Source organism: Lissotriton vulgaris, chromosome 5 (genome assembly GCF_964263255.1).
Source record: "Lissotriton vulgaris chromosome 5, aLisVul1.2, whole genome shotgun sequence".
NCBI classification, from domain to species: Eukaryota; Metazoa; Chordata; class Amphibia; order Caudata; family Salamandridae; genus Lissotriton; species Lissotriton vulgaris.
Window position 1 is genome coordinate 199,766,099 of NC_141693.1, and position 13,036 is coordinate 199,779,134.

A 13,036-nucleotide genomic window follows, 5' to 3' on the forward strand; every position below is an offset into this window, starting at 1 on the left:
ACATGACATGCGCTGCTCTAGGCTATCTGAGTGCACCAAAGAAGGATGTCTGTAGAGTAATTGGGCAGTCAATGCCTCTCCTCCTCTGCCTAGTCTTTTTTAAAGTGACTTATCCCTCACACCACTCACAATTAAGCCAGTGTGCTTAAAAGAACCTCACTTTGTAACACAGAATGCATTGGCGTACACGTGGATGTGGCCACTCGCTCCTATCCGGTGCGCTGTCTGGTCTACTGCGATAGGAGAAGCCTTCATAGAAGGTGGACCGCTGAATTGGCCGCACTTGTCACACAGTCATATGAGGACATTTAGAAGGCTAGGAACCGGCCAGCTAACGACGACCACCCATTCCAAGTAGGTTAGATGCTGCATTTCAGGATGGGTGGGCCGAGGGTTCCTCTGGACCCCTAAAACTGAAAGCTGCACTGAACCACCAGTACACCATTTTATTAAAGGCTTATGCATGATTTCCTGTTGAGGCCAAATAATGCTCCTCTGTACTTCAATAGCCACCCAGCTGTCTGTACAAGGTTTGATTGTATAGCCAATGCATGGGCAATATTGTGATGTTAACTCAATTGTAAGATCCATGGGGAAAAATATAGGAAAACTCTACTGATCCCTCATAGAGTATCCCATTCACTCTGCAACATGGATGCTTAGTTGCTCCCGAAGTTGAATGGATACACGGGCCGGGGGTGGCAGAGATCAAAGGGTGGAGGACCCACCCTCCGGGTATGCCATCAATGGACCTGGGTCAGCTTTGTTCACCAATACCCACACTGCCAGCTCTGATTTCCACATTCTGGTGCCCTTTGCTCTGCGGTTGGCTGGTTCGGTCATTATGTGGTATCTGGTAAAGCGGAGTGTAACTTGTGTTCACCTCCATAAGAGGTGAAGGTTGGGCAGTATATTAATAGCGTCAGTGAATGTACTGTATACTGGCACCATTGCCAAGGCTGACAGCTGCTAACTCTGTACGATCCAAAAAGAGAGACTGGCCTGAGGAGGGGGCAACTGGTAGTGGAAGCAAAAGATATTTGCTGTGGACATCACATTGCAGTAGCATTGCTGCTGCCTGAGCTCTGGCAGACAACCACTACTAATGGGGACTCTCTAAGAATGCAGTAGGGTCCTGGATTTCCAAAGGGTACTTTAGGATTGCTTGTTTTCGGAGCAAAGGATATAATTAATTTCCTTTTTTGCATTGGGTTGGTGGGTTGGCTTTATTGTTTTTAAGAAATGAACGTCCTAGGTAAACAATAGGGGCTGTGCAGCACGTACATGGGTTTCCTGAGGCAGACATTCATCCTTCATTACGAACAGCGTCCACTTCCAGCTTGTGATGGTAGGGGCTTCTTTCCAGAGGTACCAGGGAGGAACATTTGCTTTAGATGCCTATCAACCTTGATACCTTTGTATTACAGGTTTTCCGAAGTCATTTAAAGCAAATTAACAATCATGTTTTACTGGATCTTTAACACAGAGTTAAGCCTCATCCCCCAGCACTGGGTGAAATGAGACCTCAAATGACTTTCTGCAATTACAATCCTTGGAAGGTAATCTGGTAGGCACAAGGAATTTGGTGGGAAGATTGCTGGGTCGGAACATTTGAAGTAGTAAAAGCGGGTGATTCAAAAACACTTTGACTTCTCATAAACTAAGCAGATAAGTCCACCAGTAAGACGAGAACAAACTGGATTGTTGGGGGTGAATGGAAAGAGTGTGTTCAATCTTTGAATGTACTGGACACCTTAAGAAGGACCAGTATTGGTCTAGGGCCGACCATGTCACTGTTGGCCAGCATGGGTAAAGAGTTGATTTGCACTGGCATAAAGTCAACTAGAGATTTGTGTGCAAGTCAGATCTGGTTTTCTGGGCCAGCCTTCTGTAGACCCCTTCTTCAGACTAGTTTTGACTCTGCTGTTCTGCCTACCTCCCGCAAGGATTCCATAATACCTCCACTGTTAGCTGGACAGTCATTCTTCTCCCCTGAGTTATAGAACGATTCCTCTTTCGGATGTGGATTGAAGCATTTTTTTTAAACCAAATTTTACTGCATGAACTCAAAGATTGAGCCATCAAGAAAGATCTCCTTCCACATCATCAGACAGGATGTAGGCAAGGTTGTAAAATGATGGATACACCTTTGGTTTTACTGTTAGGGTGCATGAATCCATAACTTTGCAAAGGATGAACCGTTGTGCTTGCTTTGTAGATTTCACTTCTGTGTTTGATGGCGTTCAATGGTAGCTGCTGGCCTGGAGTGGGTGGGGAATCAGTTAGACTTCTGCAGAGAATCGAGCTACTGTTCTCTACTATGTAGACCAAGTTAAGGTGGGAAGAGGGTCAGCCCTGATTAAGAAGATCTGTGTTGATAGAAGCCTAAAGCAGGTGTTTGTGCTGACACCCATGTTCTACTGACTCTACATGGCAGACTTGGGCCGTCTTTGAGCGCGAGTCCAACTTGTCCACCAAACTAAGTAATCTCCATGTGCAGCTTCTGCTCTGTGCAGATGATGCGATGAATTTGGATGTATGGGAAATACACAGGAAATGTGCAGTAATACAGACAGATGATTCACTATGACCTCTGTTCTGGAGAAGGGTCAGCCATCTTCAAAGTCTGTGTTCTCAGAATACAAAGTCTGTGTTCTCACAGAATACAATAATTACCAGTATCTCATCCAACTACACACACTAACACGTCCTTACCGGCCATTATCCAGATCCCAGACGTCAAGTACACACATGACTTGGAACCGCTTTAGTTTCCCAGCCTTTCCCACTATGACCGTTCTTTGCTATTGATGCCTCTCTAGGCTACCTGCCGCAGTGATAGGCCAACTCTCCTCTTCCCCCGATCATCACCTTGCAAGGGAAGTGATCGTGATCCAACAGCTGCAGACAGAGCACCTTCTACCCTGGTTTGTGTTGACTCTCGAACTCCTATTTGATCTTCATGAGTGGTCTAGAGAGGTCAAGGACCAGGAAGCACACCAGTAATAACTGTTGGTCACACTGCTGACCAATACCAGTAGTGAAGGCAGAGGGTCACAAGGCTACCCAGGAACACAAGGTTGCTGAGAGATCAGATAGCTAGAATGCTGATGGTGGGTCATATGAGTGGCATCATAACAGTAGCCATTGATTAAATGGCTTCTCTGTAGCAGAGATTTTGTGTAAAGCGATCCAGAAAAAAAGAAATTCAGTGGCTAATGGATTTCATTTTTCAGGATTACCAGATATTTTGTATGAGACTCCAAGAAGAAGATGGGAGTTTAAACAAAGGATGCATATGTTTAAAAATTTCAGTACACAGTATATTTACTGTAACCAGCACAATAAGTGCTTTGGACAAATTTTTTCCGTAGACAAGCAGATTTCCAATCAGCCGAAACCTTCTTAACATAAATTCACAAGTTTCCCCCACCCCCAAGGAAGAGGTAGAATTAGCTGTAAGATCTAGATCATAGTTATGAAGATACTGTACATTTAACAAATGTTCCAGCTGTCGCTACAGATAGAACTGTACTGGTCTAGTGTTTTCTCGTGGTCACCATGCCTGCAACAAGACCGATATAACACATGTAAGATGGGAAGTGGAAAATGCCAAGTGATTTAAGAAACCCAAAGTCGTTAAAGCTGGGAACAGACTAGTCGATACAGCCACATGGAAAATCTCAGCACCAGGAAAGGCAGCTCGAGCCATTCTTATACTTTGGTGCCAACAAGAAGAAACTAATGTTTATGTCCAGGGGAATGCAGGCAGAACTGTGCAAAATAATTTGTGAGGGCTTGAATAAAAGTGTCCCCAAAGATCGCATAATGAGTATTCAGAGCTCTTATACCCTTCTTTCTCTCTCTGCACCTAGCGTGATTTCTCCCTACTACGGTGGTCTTCTTTGCCCACCTTCTGCATTCTTGGATTAAGATGTTTCTCTTAGCTAGCTTTCTTACTATTCACTTTCACTTCCTTCTCCCTCTTTACTTGTTCACCTCCTTCTGGTTGTCTTCCTCCTTTTCTGCTCCACTGGTGTAATGAGAAGTCCATTTAGTCGAGGTGTAGATTATGTAAACTGGTTTATTTATCTTAGTTGCAGGTAAGTAATAAGTTCCAATAATACGCTTTAATGATGAGCCTCACCAGGAGCCGCCTCCCTGATGCTCAGCCCACACTGACACTCAAGCACCTCACAGTCCCCCTAAGATTCCAACCCATTGCCATGCACCAACATTCCACACCGCACGCTCATGCTGACTGAGCAGCAGGTATAACATGCACTCGGTCTTAATGTCTAAGCTTCTTACTCGCCTTCTATTTCACCCTACATCATGCTTGACTTCACACTTTTCCCTGTTCTGTGCTAACCACACTTATTTTTGTCCTTGTCCCACAGTATGGAATTGTGCTGGATGCGGGGTCCTCACATACTGCTCTGTTCATATACAAGTGGCCAGCAGACAAGGAGAATGACACTGGAATAGTCAGCGAGCATCATATCTGTAAGGTAAAAGGTAAGTCAACCAGTTGTATTGTGAGGTCACTAGCTTGGTCACAAATCTTAAAATGGCTTTTCACATGCTGGAGCGCTTCGAACCAGCCCGTGTTGTAGTGTGTACCATCATCATGGCAGGAACCAGATAATCCTACTGGGTACAAGGAAAAAAAAACAACCGCAGCCAGGTCACAACCCTCTGGCATCAAACCGATAAGACCAAAATGACTACAAGCACCTCATTCTCACTGGCAACACAAACAATGGAAATAACTCTAATTGCTCAACGATAGGCACCTGTAAATAACAAAATGCTTTCCTTCATGACTAGTACGGTCTGGTTCCAATAAAAAATTATTTACACCGTACGAGAAATGGTGACATTTCTACCTCTTTAATGTTTGAACTACAAAATTGCATAAGTGTGCTTGCTCTAATTTAGCAGTTCACATGTGAAATCAAGCACAGTTCTGTACTACAGACCTGAAGTGTTGATACTCGTCCGGCTAAAAGCCACCTTGTGCTACACGTGCCCAATAATGACCACTGAGTTTCAACGGAGTGACGCTCTTCAGCGCCTTATCAGGGGTAGTATGTGCTATATAAATAAATAAAAACCGTTGCAATATTGTACAGTACAAAATTCAAATCTAACGAATTATACTCCAATGTACCACGATGCCTCTAAATATTATTTTTTACCCTTCGATTCTATCAAATCAGATGTTCAACTACAAATTTGAAGTTTTTTTAGGGGACAGAATTTACTTTCTAAGCACAGTGAATTTAATTTTAAGTCCTATACTGCCATTGCAATTGCTGCACATGTGGTTAACTGGTTTTAATGTAGAAACAGGCTTAAAACTGAATGTTCTAGATGGAGAACTCCCCACAGTAGAGGACAGAAAAAGTTTGTAGGGGGATGCAAGTGCGACAGTTTGGTCTGGTAAGGAGTATGTGTTGATACAGACACTCAGTTTAACCAGTCCAGATTATCTGGTTCCTGGTACCCTTATGTACCTGGTCCTCTAGACAGAGTTAAGAAACCCACGGGCGATTGGAAATTGCGCTGTTTTCAACAATGGGTAACTGTTTTTTTTAAGAGCCCAAGAAAAATCTTGAAGATGCAATGTTGATGCTACCATTCCTGATCAAACGTCAGCTGTGGAGACCAGGGTCAGTGTGGTCAACTGAGAGAGGATTTGTTAGCGTAGAGTGTCCCTTTGTCTTGGCAGATGTCGGCTACCTACATACATACTGGGAGAAAGCGAATGTTTATAGGCTGTAGTGTGTAGGACTTACATTAGTTCAATAAGGACAATTAACAAAAGTTAAAGTGAGCAAACCATTGAAAGCGAACTTAAAATAAGCATTGGTAAAGGAATTAGGTCTGACTTTAATTTGTCAATGCAAGCAAACACAGGCATTCGCAAAGGCTGGTTTTGTGCCGCATACTCAAATGTAATTTATCACCATAAAGCGTCTTCTATTGGTTTTGTCATTATTGGAGGGAAAAGTTGTGAAAAACACTTGCTTTCGATGTAGAATAAATATATATTGCTTCCTGTATTGATGCACATCAGAGATAAGGAATTGATCAGACAGTGTGCTGATTAAGTGTACTTTTCAGATGTAAAATAGTCCCTTATGCATTCCAATGGAAGCACCTTCGAGAAGGCGGAATAATGTCCTAAACAGCAAACAGCAAACAGCATAACGTGGAAGGGTATTGAGGAGTATTACCCATATGGAGACGAAGCCCACTCTAATGGTTACACTTAGCCATGTTAAGGTGTTACTTGATGACACATTGCACAAAGCTAGGAAACCTACAGACAGCAGCAGAAATCAAGGGTGTTCTAGAAATCTCGATGAAGCAAAAGCAGGTATGAAGTTGGTCATTAAAAGCTTTGGCAAAAACACGTGCCACTATTATAACCTGATTATACCTGTTGCCAAACTCCCCCATATAGTTTAAAAAAGTTAAACATTGTTCTCATTCAGATCACGTTTTCTACATAAGTTGTAAGTAACTTTTTAGGTCTCATCTAAAGACAGCTTTAATTGTCTGTCTAATACATATTGAGAATAATAAATTATACTTGTTGTCAAACTCCACTGTACTGTTTACAGAAAGTAAGCATTGTTCTCTTTGCTCAGTTGTTCACAATAGTCAAAGCTGATGTTTTCATCCTGAAAGCATTCATGGCTTCCATTTACCTACTTTATCCCTAGGAGGTTGACTTGACTCATTATCTGCCAAATGGTGGTTAGAGTTGGTGATCTTCTCCATCACTAAGGGTTTAAGAATCTGTGCTTTTTAACCCCTTTGCTGCGGCGGCAATTCCGCCGCAGCGCTGGGGAGGGGGGGCCGAGCGGCGCTCGCATGCTCGTGACGGAGCCGCTCCGTCACGAGCCGCGGTTGCGCTGTGCTCATGACGGAGCGGTTCCGTCATGGCCCCGCCTGCTCAATAGAACACGCCGTGCAGGCGCGAAATCAGCGCCGCGCAGGCACGGAGGCAGGGCCATGACGGAACCGCTCCGTCGTGAGCACAGCTCAGCCAATGCTCATGACGGAGCGGCTCCGTCATGAGCATGGGAGGGGTTAAAAAAAACTGGTCGGGGTAAATAAAAACAACACTGGAAAGTTAAGAAAAGAAACGAATTATCATTTGTTAACCAAGATCAACAGATGTAAAAAGCAGAAGAGAAGCACACAATAAAAGTATTAATTAAATGAAAAGCATACTAATGTCTCATGAGGATTTATAAATCTGAAAGCATATCCAGGAAAGACCTTGGCCGGTTAAAATTGTGGCTGTTGACTGACATGCAGAAAGGAGTATAGAGTTAGACAAAATGTATATACTAAAACCACACGTGCCTGTAGAATTTGTTTTTCAAATAAATTTGAGTGCACAATCCGTAGAAGGTTAAAAGAAAAGCTGTGCTAGAGAATTCCACATGCAGGGAGCATTTGACTGAAAGGCTTATCAGGGTTCCGATAATTAAAAAAAAGCAAAACAAATGATATCGGTGTGGAGTGGATCAATAATGGAAGTAGAAAATGAGCCTCAGTTGGTGGGTCTACATGTACTCGAGTATGTACAATGCTGGAACTTTAAAGCTTGAAATACAGCAACTAATTTTGTGAAAGTTCATCAGTATTACTCGTGGAAGCCTGTAACTTAAGCAGAATTGGGAAATATGCAATAGCTTAAAAGTAACTGGCCTGCTAGAATCTCCTGTGCTGAGCTGTTTCCACTGTTTGCTGTTAAGGCTGGCCACGTTGCCTCCTAGGTTCAGTCTATTGTACAATATGGGTTGCCACCTTCTCCTCCAGTGAATGGCTAAGACTACAGTTCTTCTAATGGGATTGTAGATCTGGCCAGTTGGAGGCTGTAAGCCAGTACACCTCTTCTGTGTCCCTGATTTTTAGATCGAGCCTAAAGGCAGCGCACATGCGCTGCTCTGCAAGGCATGCTGTAATCCCTTTGTGGAGTTTAACACTCCCACCACATGTCCACCTCTTTTCATTGGTTGCTTGGGCTACCTTTATAAATCCCATAGTTTTCGTTCGTGAATACAGTACATTTGTCCCACCTTGTGGCTGTTTTGTTCCCGGCTTGCGGATTGCCCCTGTTACATGGATCCTTTGGATATGGGCCATATGTTTTGGCACTCGCACTACTTTTTATTTTGCCTCGACTTGCTTTGTAATTTTCCTGTTTGTGTTTCACTCTGCTTCCGTTGTTCCGAGTTCACTTTTTTCCTGCACCCCTCCTGTCGTAGTTTGTTGTTTTGCTTTCCGTTGTCCGTATTCCCTTTGTGCCTGCCCCTCTCCTGCCTAAGCTTGTGTTGTCTTTCTTCCCCACTTCCGTTGCCCGTATTCCCTTTGTCACCACCCTCTCCCGTTGTCTGTGTTGCCTTTGTTCCCACCCCGCTCCCATAGTCTGTGTTGCCTTTTGTTCCACCCCCCTCTCGTACTCACCCATGTCTCACACAGCCTTAACTGTGGGCAACATCCATCTTTCCATAAACATACAATATACTGTGTAAGGCCACCCCGTTGCTTTAACGGTATTCTTTTCTGGTGCATAATGGCAGTTTCTTGTAGCCTAATTTCCCTGCCTCACACCCCATCTGTGGCTTTTACAGGCCTCTCTGCCGGCCCTGTGATCCAATGGACTGGATGCAGTGGCCTGCAGAGGCCTACAGCGGGGCGAGCGTCCTGAGCTGCAGCGGAGGGTCTTGTGGGGTCAGCGGGCCGTTCTGGTGCTTGGAGAAAATACAGTTATGCGTCTGCGGGTGAAAACCCCCAGCAGTGTATCTCGTGCTTGGAGCACACTCAGTGCATGCTAGCGAAGCCAACCCCCCCTCCTCCAGCACCATTGTTTGCTTGTTGCACTCTCCGTTTAAGCTACTGAAGTTGGATCCCCTCAGTGCAGCGAGCAGGCCATCTCGTGCTTGGAGCACACGTGAGCGCAGCTGCATTTAACCAGGTCCTTCAGCAAACCTCCTGATGCAATCCTAACAGATCCCGCTGTTCTTTGGATTGTACGCTTTGTTGCATCATCATTCAGCCGTGTCCATTTCAGAACTGTAACAAATTCCTTCAGCTGTGATGTTGGGCCTGACCGTCTGGCAAGAACACACAGTGCCCACAGATTTACAAGCACAATTCTTTATACACTTGGTAGTATGGTAAGGGTAGAGTGTATTGAATGGGGATGATGTATTCACATGGGGATTCGAGCATGTAGGCACCTGGCAAGCACTTGTCGTGCTGCGGTGTAGGGAAGCAGTTATGGGTCCATCTGGAATAAAGTTCCTATTTCAACCATACACACTTGATGCTGTGCTTACGTTTTCCCCATTTTGTGTACAAACAGTTTGATTTTAAAGGTAACCAAGTTTCAAGGTAATGTGTAGTTTTGTCTGCACAATTGCCTTAGCAATTAAAGTAAATACCCAAAATCCTGGGCTTTCTCCGCCAATGGAAAATCCCTGGGGCTTGCCTCAGGGTGAGTCAGTCAGTGAATAGATGTGCTGTGCTATGCCATTAACTCTGCTGACATCCATCCTCCCAAACTTTGATGGTGACCTGCATAATTGGGCTAGGTTACTCACCTGATATACCAGTGCTTCTTGGAGACAGAGCTAACTGTTGGGAGCTGCCATGCAAATGATCAATATTTTCCGGTGATGACACCCAGCTTCACTGTTACTTTTGTTCAAAATGTTAAGTAAAGTACTTTATGGAAGGTCACAGAGCTGGAGCTCCTGGTGGAGGGGCGGGTGTTGAAGAGGTATAAACTCTTGTAGGGTGGGATTCAACCTTGCTTTTCTGAATCTTGGGCTCCTCCTTTGGTAATTTTCTTCACTCCCACTGTTTGGGCCACGCCACATGCATTGTAATGTGGGTTTCCTTCAGTGAGAAGGATCTCTTTAGCACATGCTTATTATGAACTTTAGGACGCAGTGCACAAGCCTTTAAAGCAAATCTTTGTTGCCTTGTATTCAGTGTATTTCTTTGGTCCATGTTACGGAATAGTCCCTGTTCACTTCCTGCCATAAGTTTGCTTCCTTACGAGAAGCAAGGTTAGCAGTAAAAGAGGCGCAGTTACTGACCGCTTTGCTTCTCGTAAACAATGACTAAAAGTACAAAGTGCGTGTTTACACACCGCTTGCCGGTTGTTAACCCCTTCCACGCTCATGACGAGCTGGGCTCGTCATGGTGTAGCCTCCTCGCACACTGATGACGAGCCCAGCTCGTCATGTAACATGGGTTTTTTAAAATCTCAGCATACGGCCGTAATTACAATAGCGCCCATGAGGTTAAAACACATATATAAAAAGCATTGTCGTTTACAATCCCACTAGCTCAAACTCTTGCAAATTCGAGACCTATTGCATTGCAAGTGCTTGTAATATCTATTCCATTGCCCCAGCTGTCTAGTAGAAGGTTTCACAATTTTTTGCAGTTTCATTAGATTCGGTGTGCGCAATCTTTCCCTTGAGGCTGGCTGCCAGCTATTTAAGACTTCCCTGCTTAGAAGTAAACAATGCTGCAAGACTGCACTGAGACGGCTGAGACAGGGGAGTGCGTCAACGTTGTAGAATGGGTAGTGTCTGGGTTAACGCACTGCCATCTTGGTTTTCATCAGCACATAACCTGTGATCTCTTCTTGGGACAAGCAAGAAACAATTGAGTACTTCTTGGGTGCTTAAAATGAGAGATCCTGTGAAAATGTTTAAGCCCATCCAATTTACCACTCGATCTCTCGGAGAGGTCTTTGTAGGTAGGTGGTGTGGAGTAAAGCTTGGAGGAAAGGTTAAGTAAGTATTAATGTTTGATTATTTAAGATCTTAAATATAAATTCGAAACATAAAAAGTGAGTATAGAAGTAACCCTATATAAAAATGGATAATCAAAAAGAGAGGAATCAGTCCAGCCTCACAGAGTGCTAGAAAGACCAAACTAGGTGTTCAGTGCCTGCCACTATTTAATATGTTGATTTTACAGTAAACATCTAAGATCATGAACTGCTCGGCTACCCGCCATAATAGAAATTCTTTACTTAGATACATGGTAGGGCCTATTTTGTATCAACTTATGTAACAAGTTCCTCAAGGGCAGCCTTATTTAGCTTCTTAGTTGCTAAAGGCATGTATGTCCAGAAAAAAGTGGCTATTTTACTGAATTCATCCTTTTAAGGCCCCTCCACTCCTTTACGCAGGATTGATTTGTCAGTGTTCTGATTATTGAACGTAGACCAGATTTCCGCAAGTGTGAAACGTTTAGCAAATCTATATGTACATGGACAACGTATTCTGGGGCTGATCAGCAGAGTCTGCAGAAAGGGTTGGAGTTACCCCGTAGTCTGCCATACCAATATACCTTTAATGAAACCAGTCCGAATCTTTGATGCATTAGAACTCTTTTTAACTACAGCGAAAGAGGTAGCATGTGATATCTAAGGTATTCAGTGGATCATATAGATTTAATGTTACTGAGAACAAACATATTGTTTGCTGAGGAGAAAATTCTACCCAACTTTTTTTTATGAACTTAGCCCATTGTTGGTTTGGTAGACCACTTTCTCATATTTCCTTTAAGTTTGAGAAGTTTGATTCAAAGTAGATTCTCCATTCTTTACTGGAGTAATACTCTCCCTTTCATCCTTCTGTAAAGCGCTCTGATATCCCTCGGGATCTGGTTCGTGCTATATAAAACTTTATTCAATCAATCAGAGAACTTGTAAACGCGCTACTTACCTGTGAGAGTCTCAAGGCGCTGAGGGGAGGGGGTGCCGCTACTGTTCGAAGAGCCAGGTCTTGAGGAGTCTTCTGAAGGCGAGTAGGTAAATGTAAATGTCAAGGTATTTGTAGAGCGCACTGCCACCAAGAGGTTTCCTGGCGCCATTACTCATACCGCAGTGGAACCCTTCCTGGCTTTCCCTGTGAAGTGTCCACTCCTAGGCACCCCCAGGGTGAAGCCAAGCATCCTAGCGCTGTTGGGGCCGGTGTGGAGGTTAAGCAAGCTATTGCCCAGAGTTGCAGCGTGGGGCCCATGTTTAGAATAGGCACCGAGGCGCGAATTGTCAGGTCTGAGGAAATTGAGCCCAAGACCCGCCGAGGCGGGAATTAAACCCTGGTCCCGGGCCAGAAATCTGCATCAGGGTCTGCCGCTCTAACCATTGAGCCACACTCCGTCTGCCTTAGGTGGGTAGGGAGGGTGTTCCAGGTCTTGGCGGTGAGGTAGGAGAAGGATCTGCCGCCGGAAGTTGTTGGTTGGATGCGGGGGACAGCGGCGAGGGTGAGGCTGGCGGAGCTGGTGGGTGGGGGTGTAGAAGCGGAGTCTGCTGTTCAGGTAGGATGGTCTGGCGTTGTGGAGTGCTTTGTGTGCGTGGATGAGGAGCTTTAAGGGGATTCTCTTGTCAACAGGGAGCCAGTGTAGGGCTCTCAGGTGGGGGGTGATGTGGCTGCGGTGGGGGACATTGACGATCAGTCGGGCGGAGGAATTTTGGATGCGTTGTAGTCGTCGTAGGTGTTTGGGTGGGATTCCTGCATAGAGTGCATTGCCATAGTCCAGTCTGCTGCTGACGAGGGCCTGTGTCACCGGTCTTCTTTCGGTCGGGATCCACTTGTAGATCCTGCGGAGAATGCGGAGGGTGTTGTAGCAGGAGAAGGAGACGGCGTTGACCTGTTTAGACATGGAGAGGGAGGAGTCGAGGATAAATCCTAGATTGCGTGCATGGTCTGTGGGTGTTGGTGCTCTTCCCAGTGTAGTCTGCCACCAGGAGTCGTCCCAGATGGAGGGGGTGGTTCCGAGGATGCGGACCTCAGTCTTGTCAGCGTTTAGCTTCAGACGGCTGTTGCTCATCCAGTCTGCGACACCCTTCATTCCCTCGTGGAGATTGTTTTTGGCAGTGTGCGGTCCTTGGTGAGGGAGAGGATGAGCTGGGTGTCGTCAGCGTAGGAGATGATGTTGAGGTCGTGCTGGCGGGCCACTTGTGCGAGGGGGGCCATGTAGA

General features: G+C 45.0%; 1 protein-coding gene across 1 annotated transcript in view; it reads left to right on the forward strand.

Annotated features, from left to right (window-relative positions):
• ENTPD2 (ectonucleoside triphosphate diphosphohydrolase 2) overlaps nt 1-13,036 on the forward strand; it is a 267,411-nt gene that overhangs the window by 114,444 nt on the left and 139,931 nt on the right. Inside the window, exon 2 of the mRNA XM_086921154.1 lies at nt 4,401-4,518. Within this exon, the coding sequence (XP_086777280.1) occupies nt 4,401-4,518 (118 nt within the window). The remainder of the gene's footprint in view (nt 1-4,400; nt 4,519-13,036) is intronic.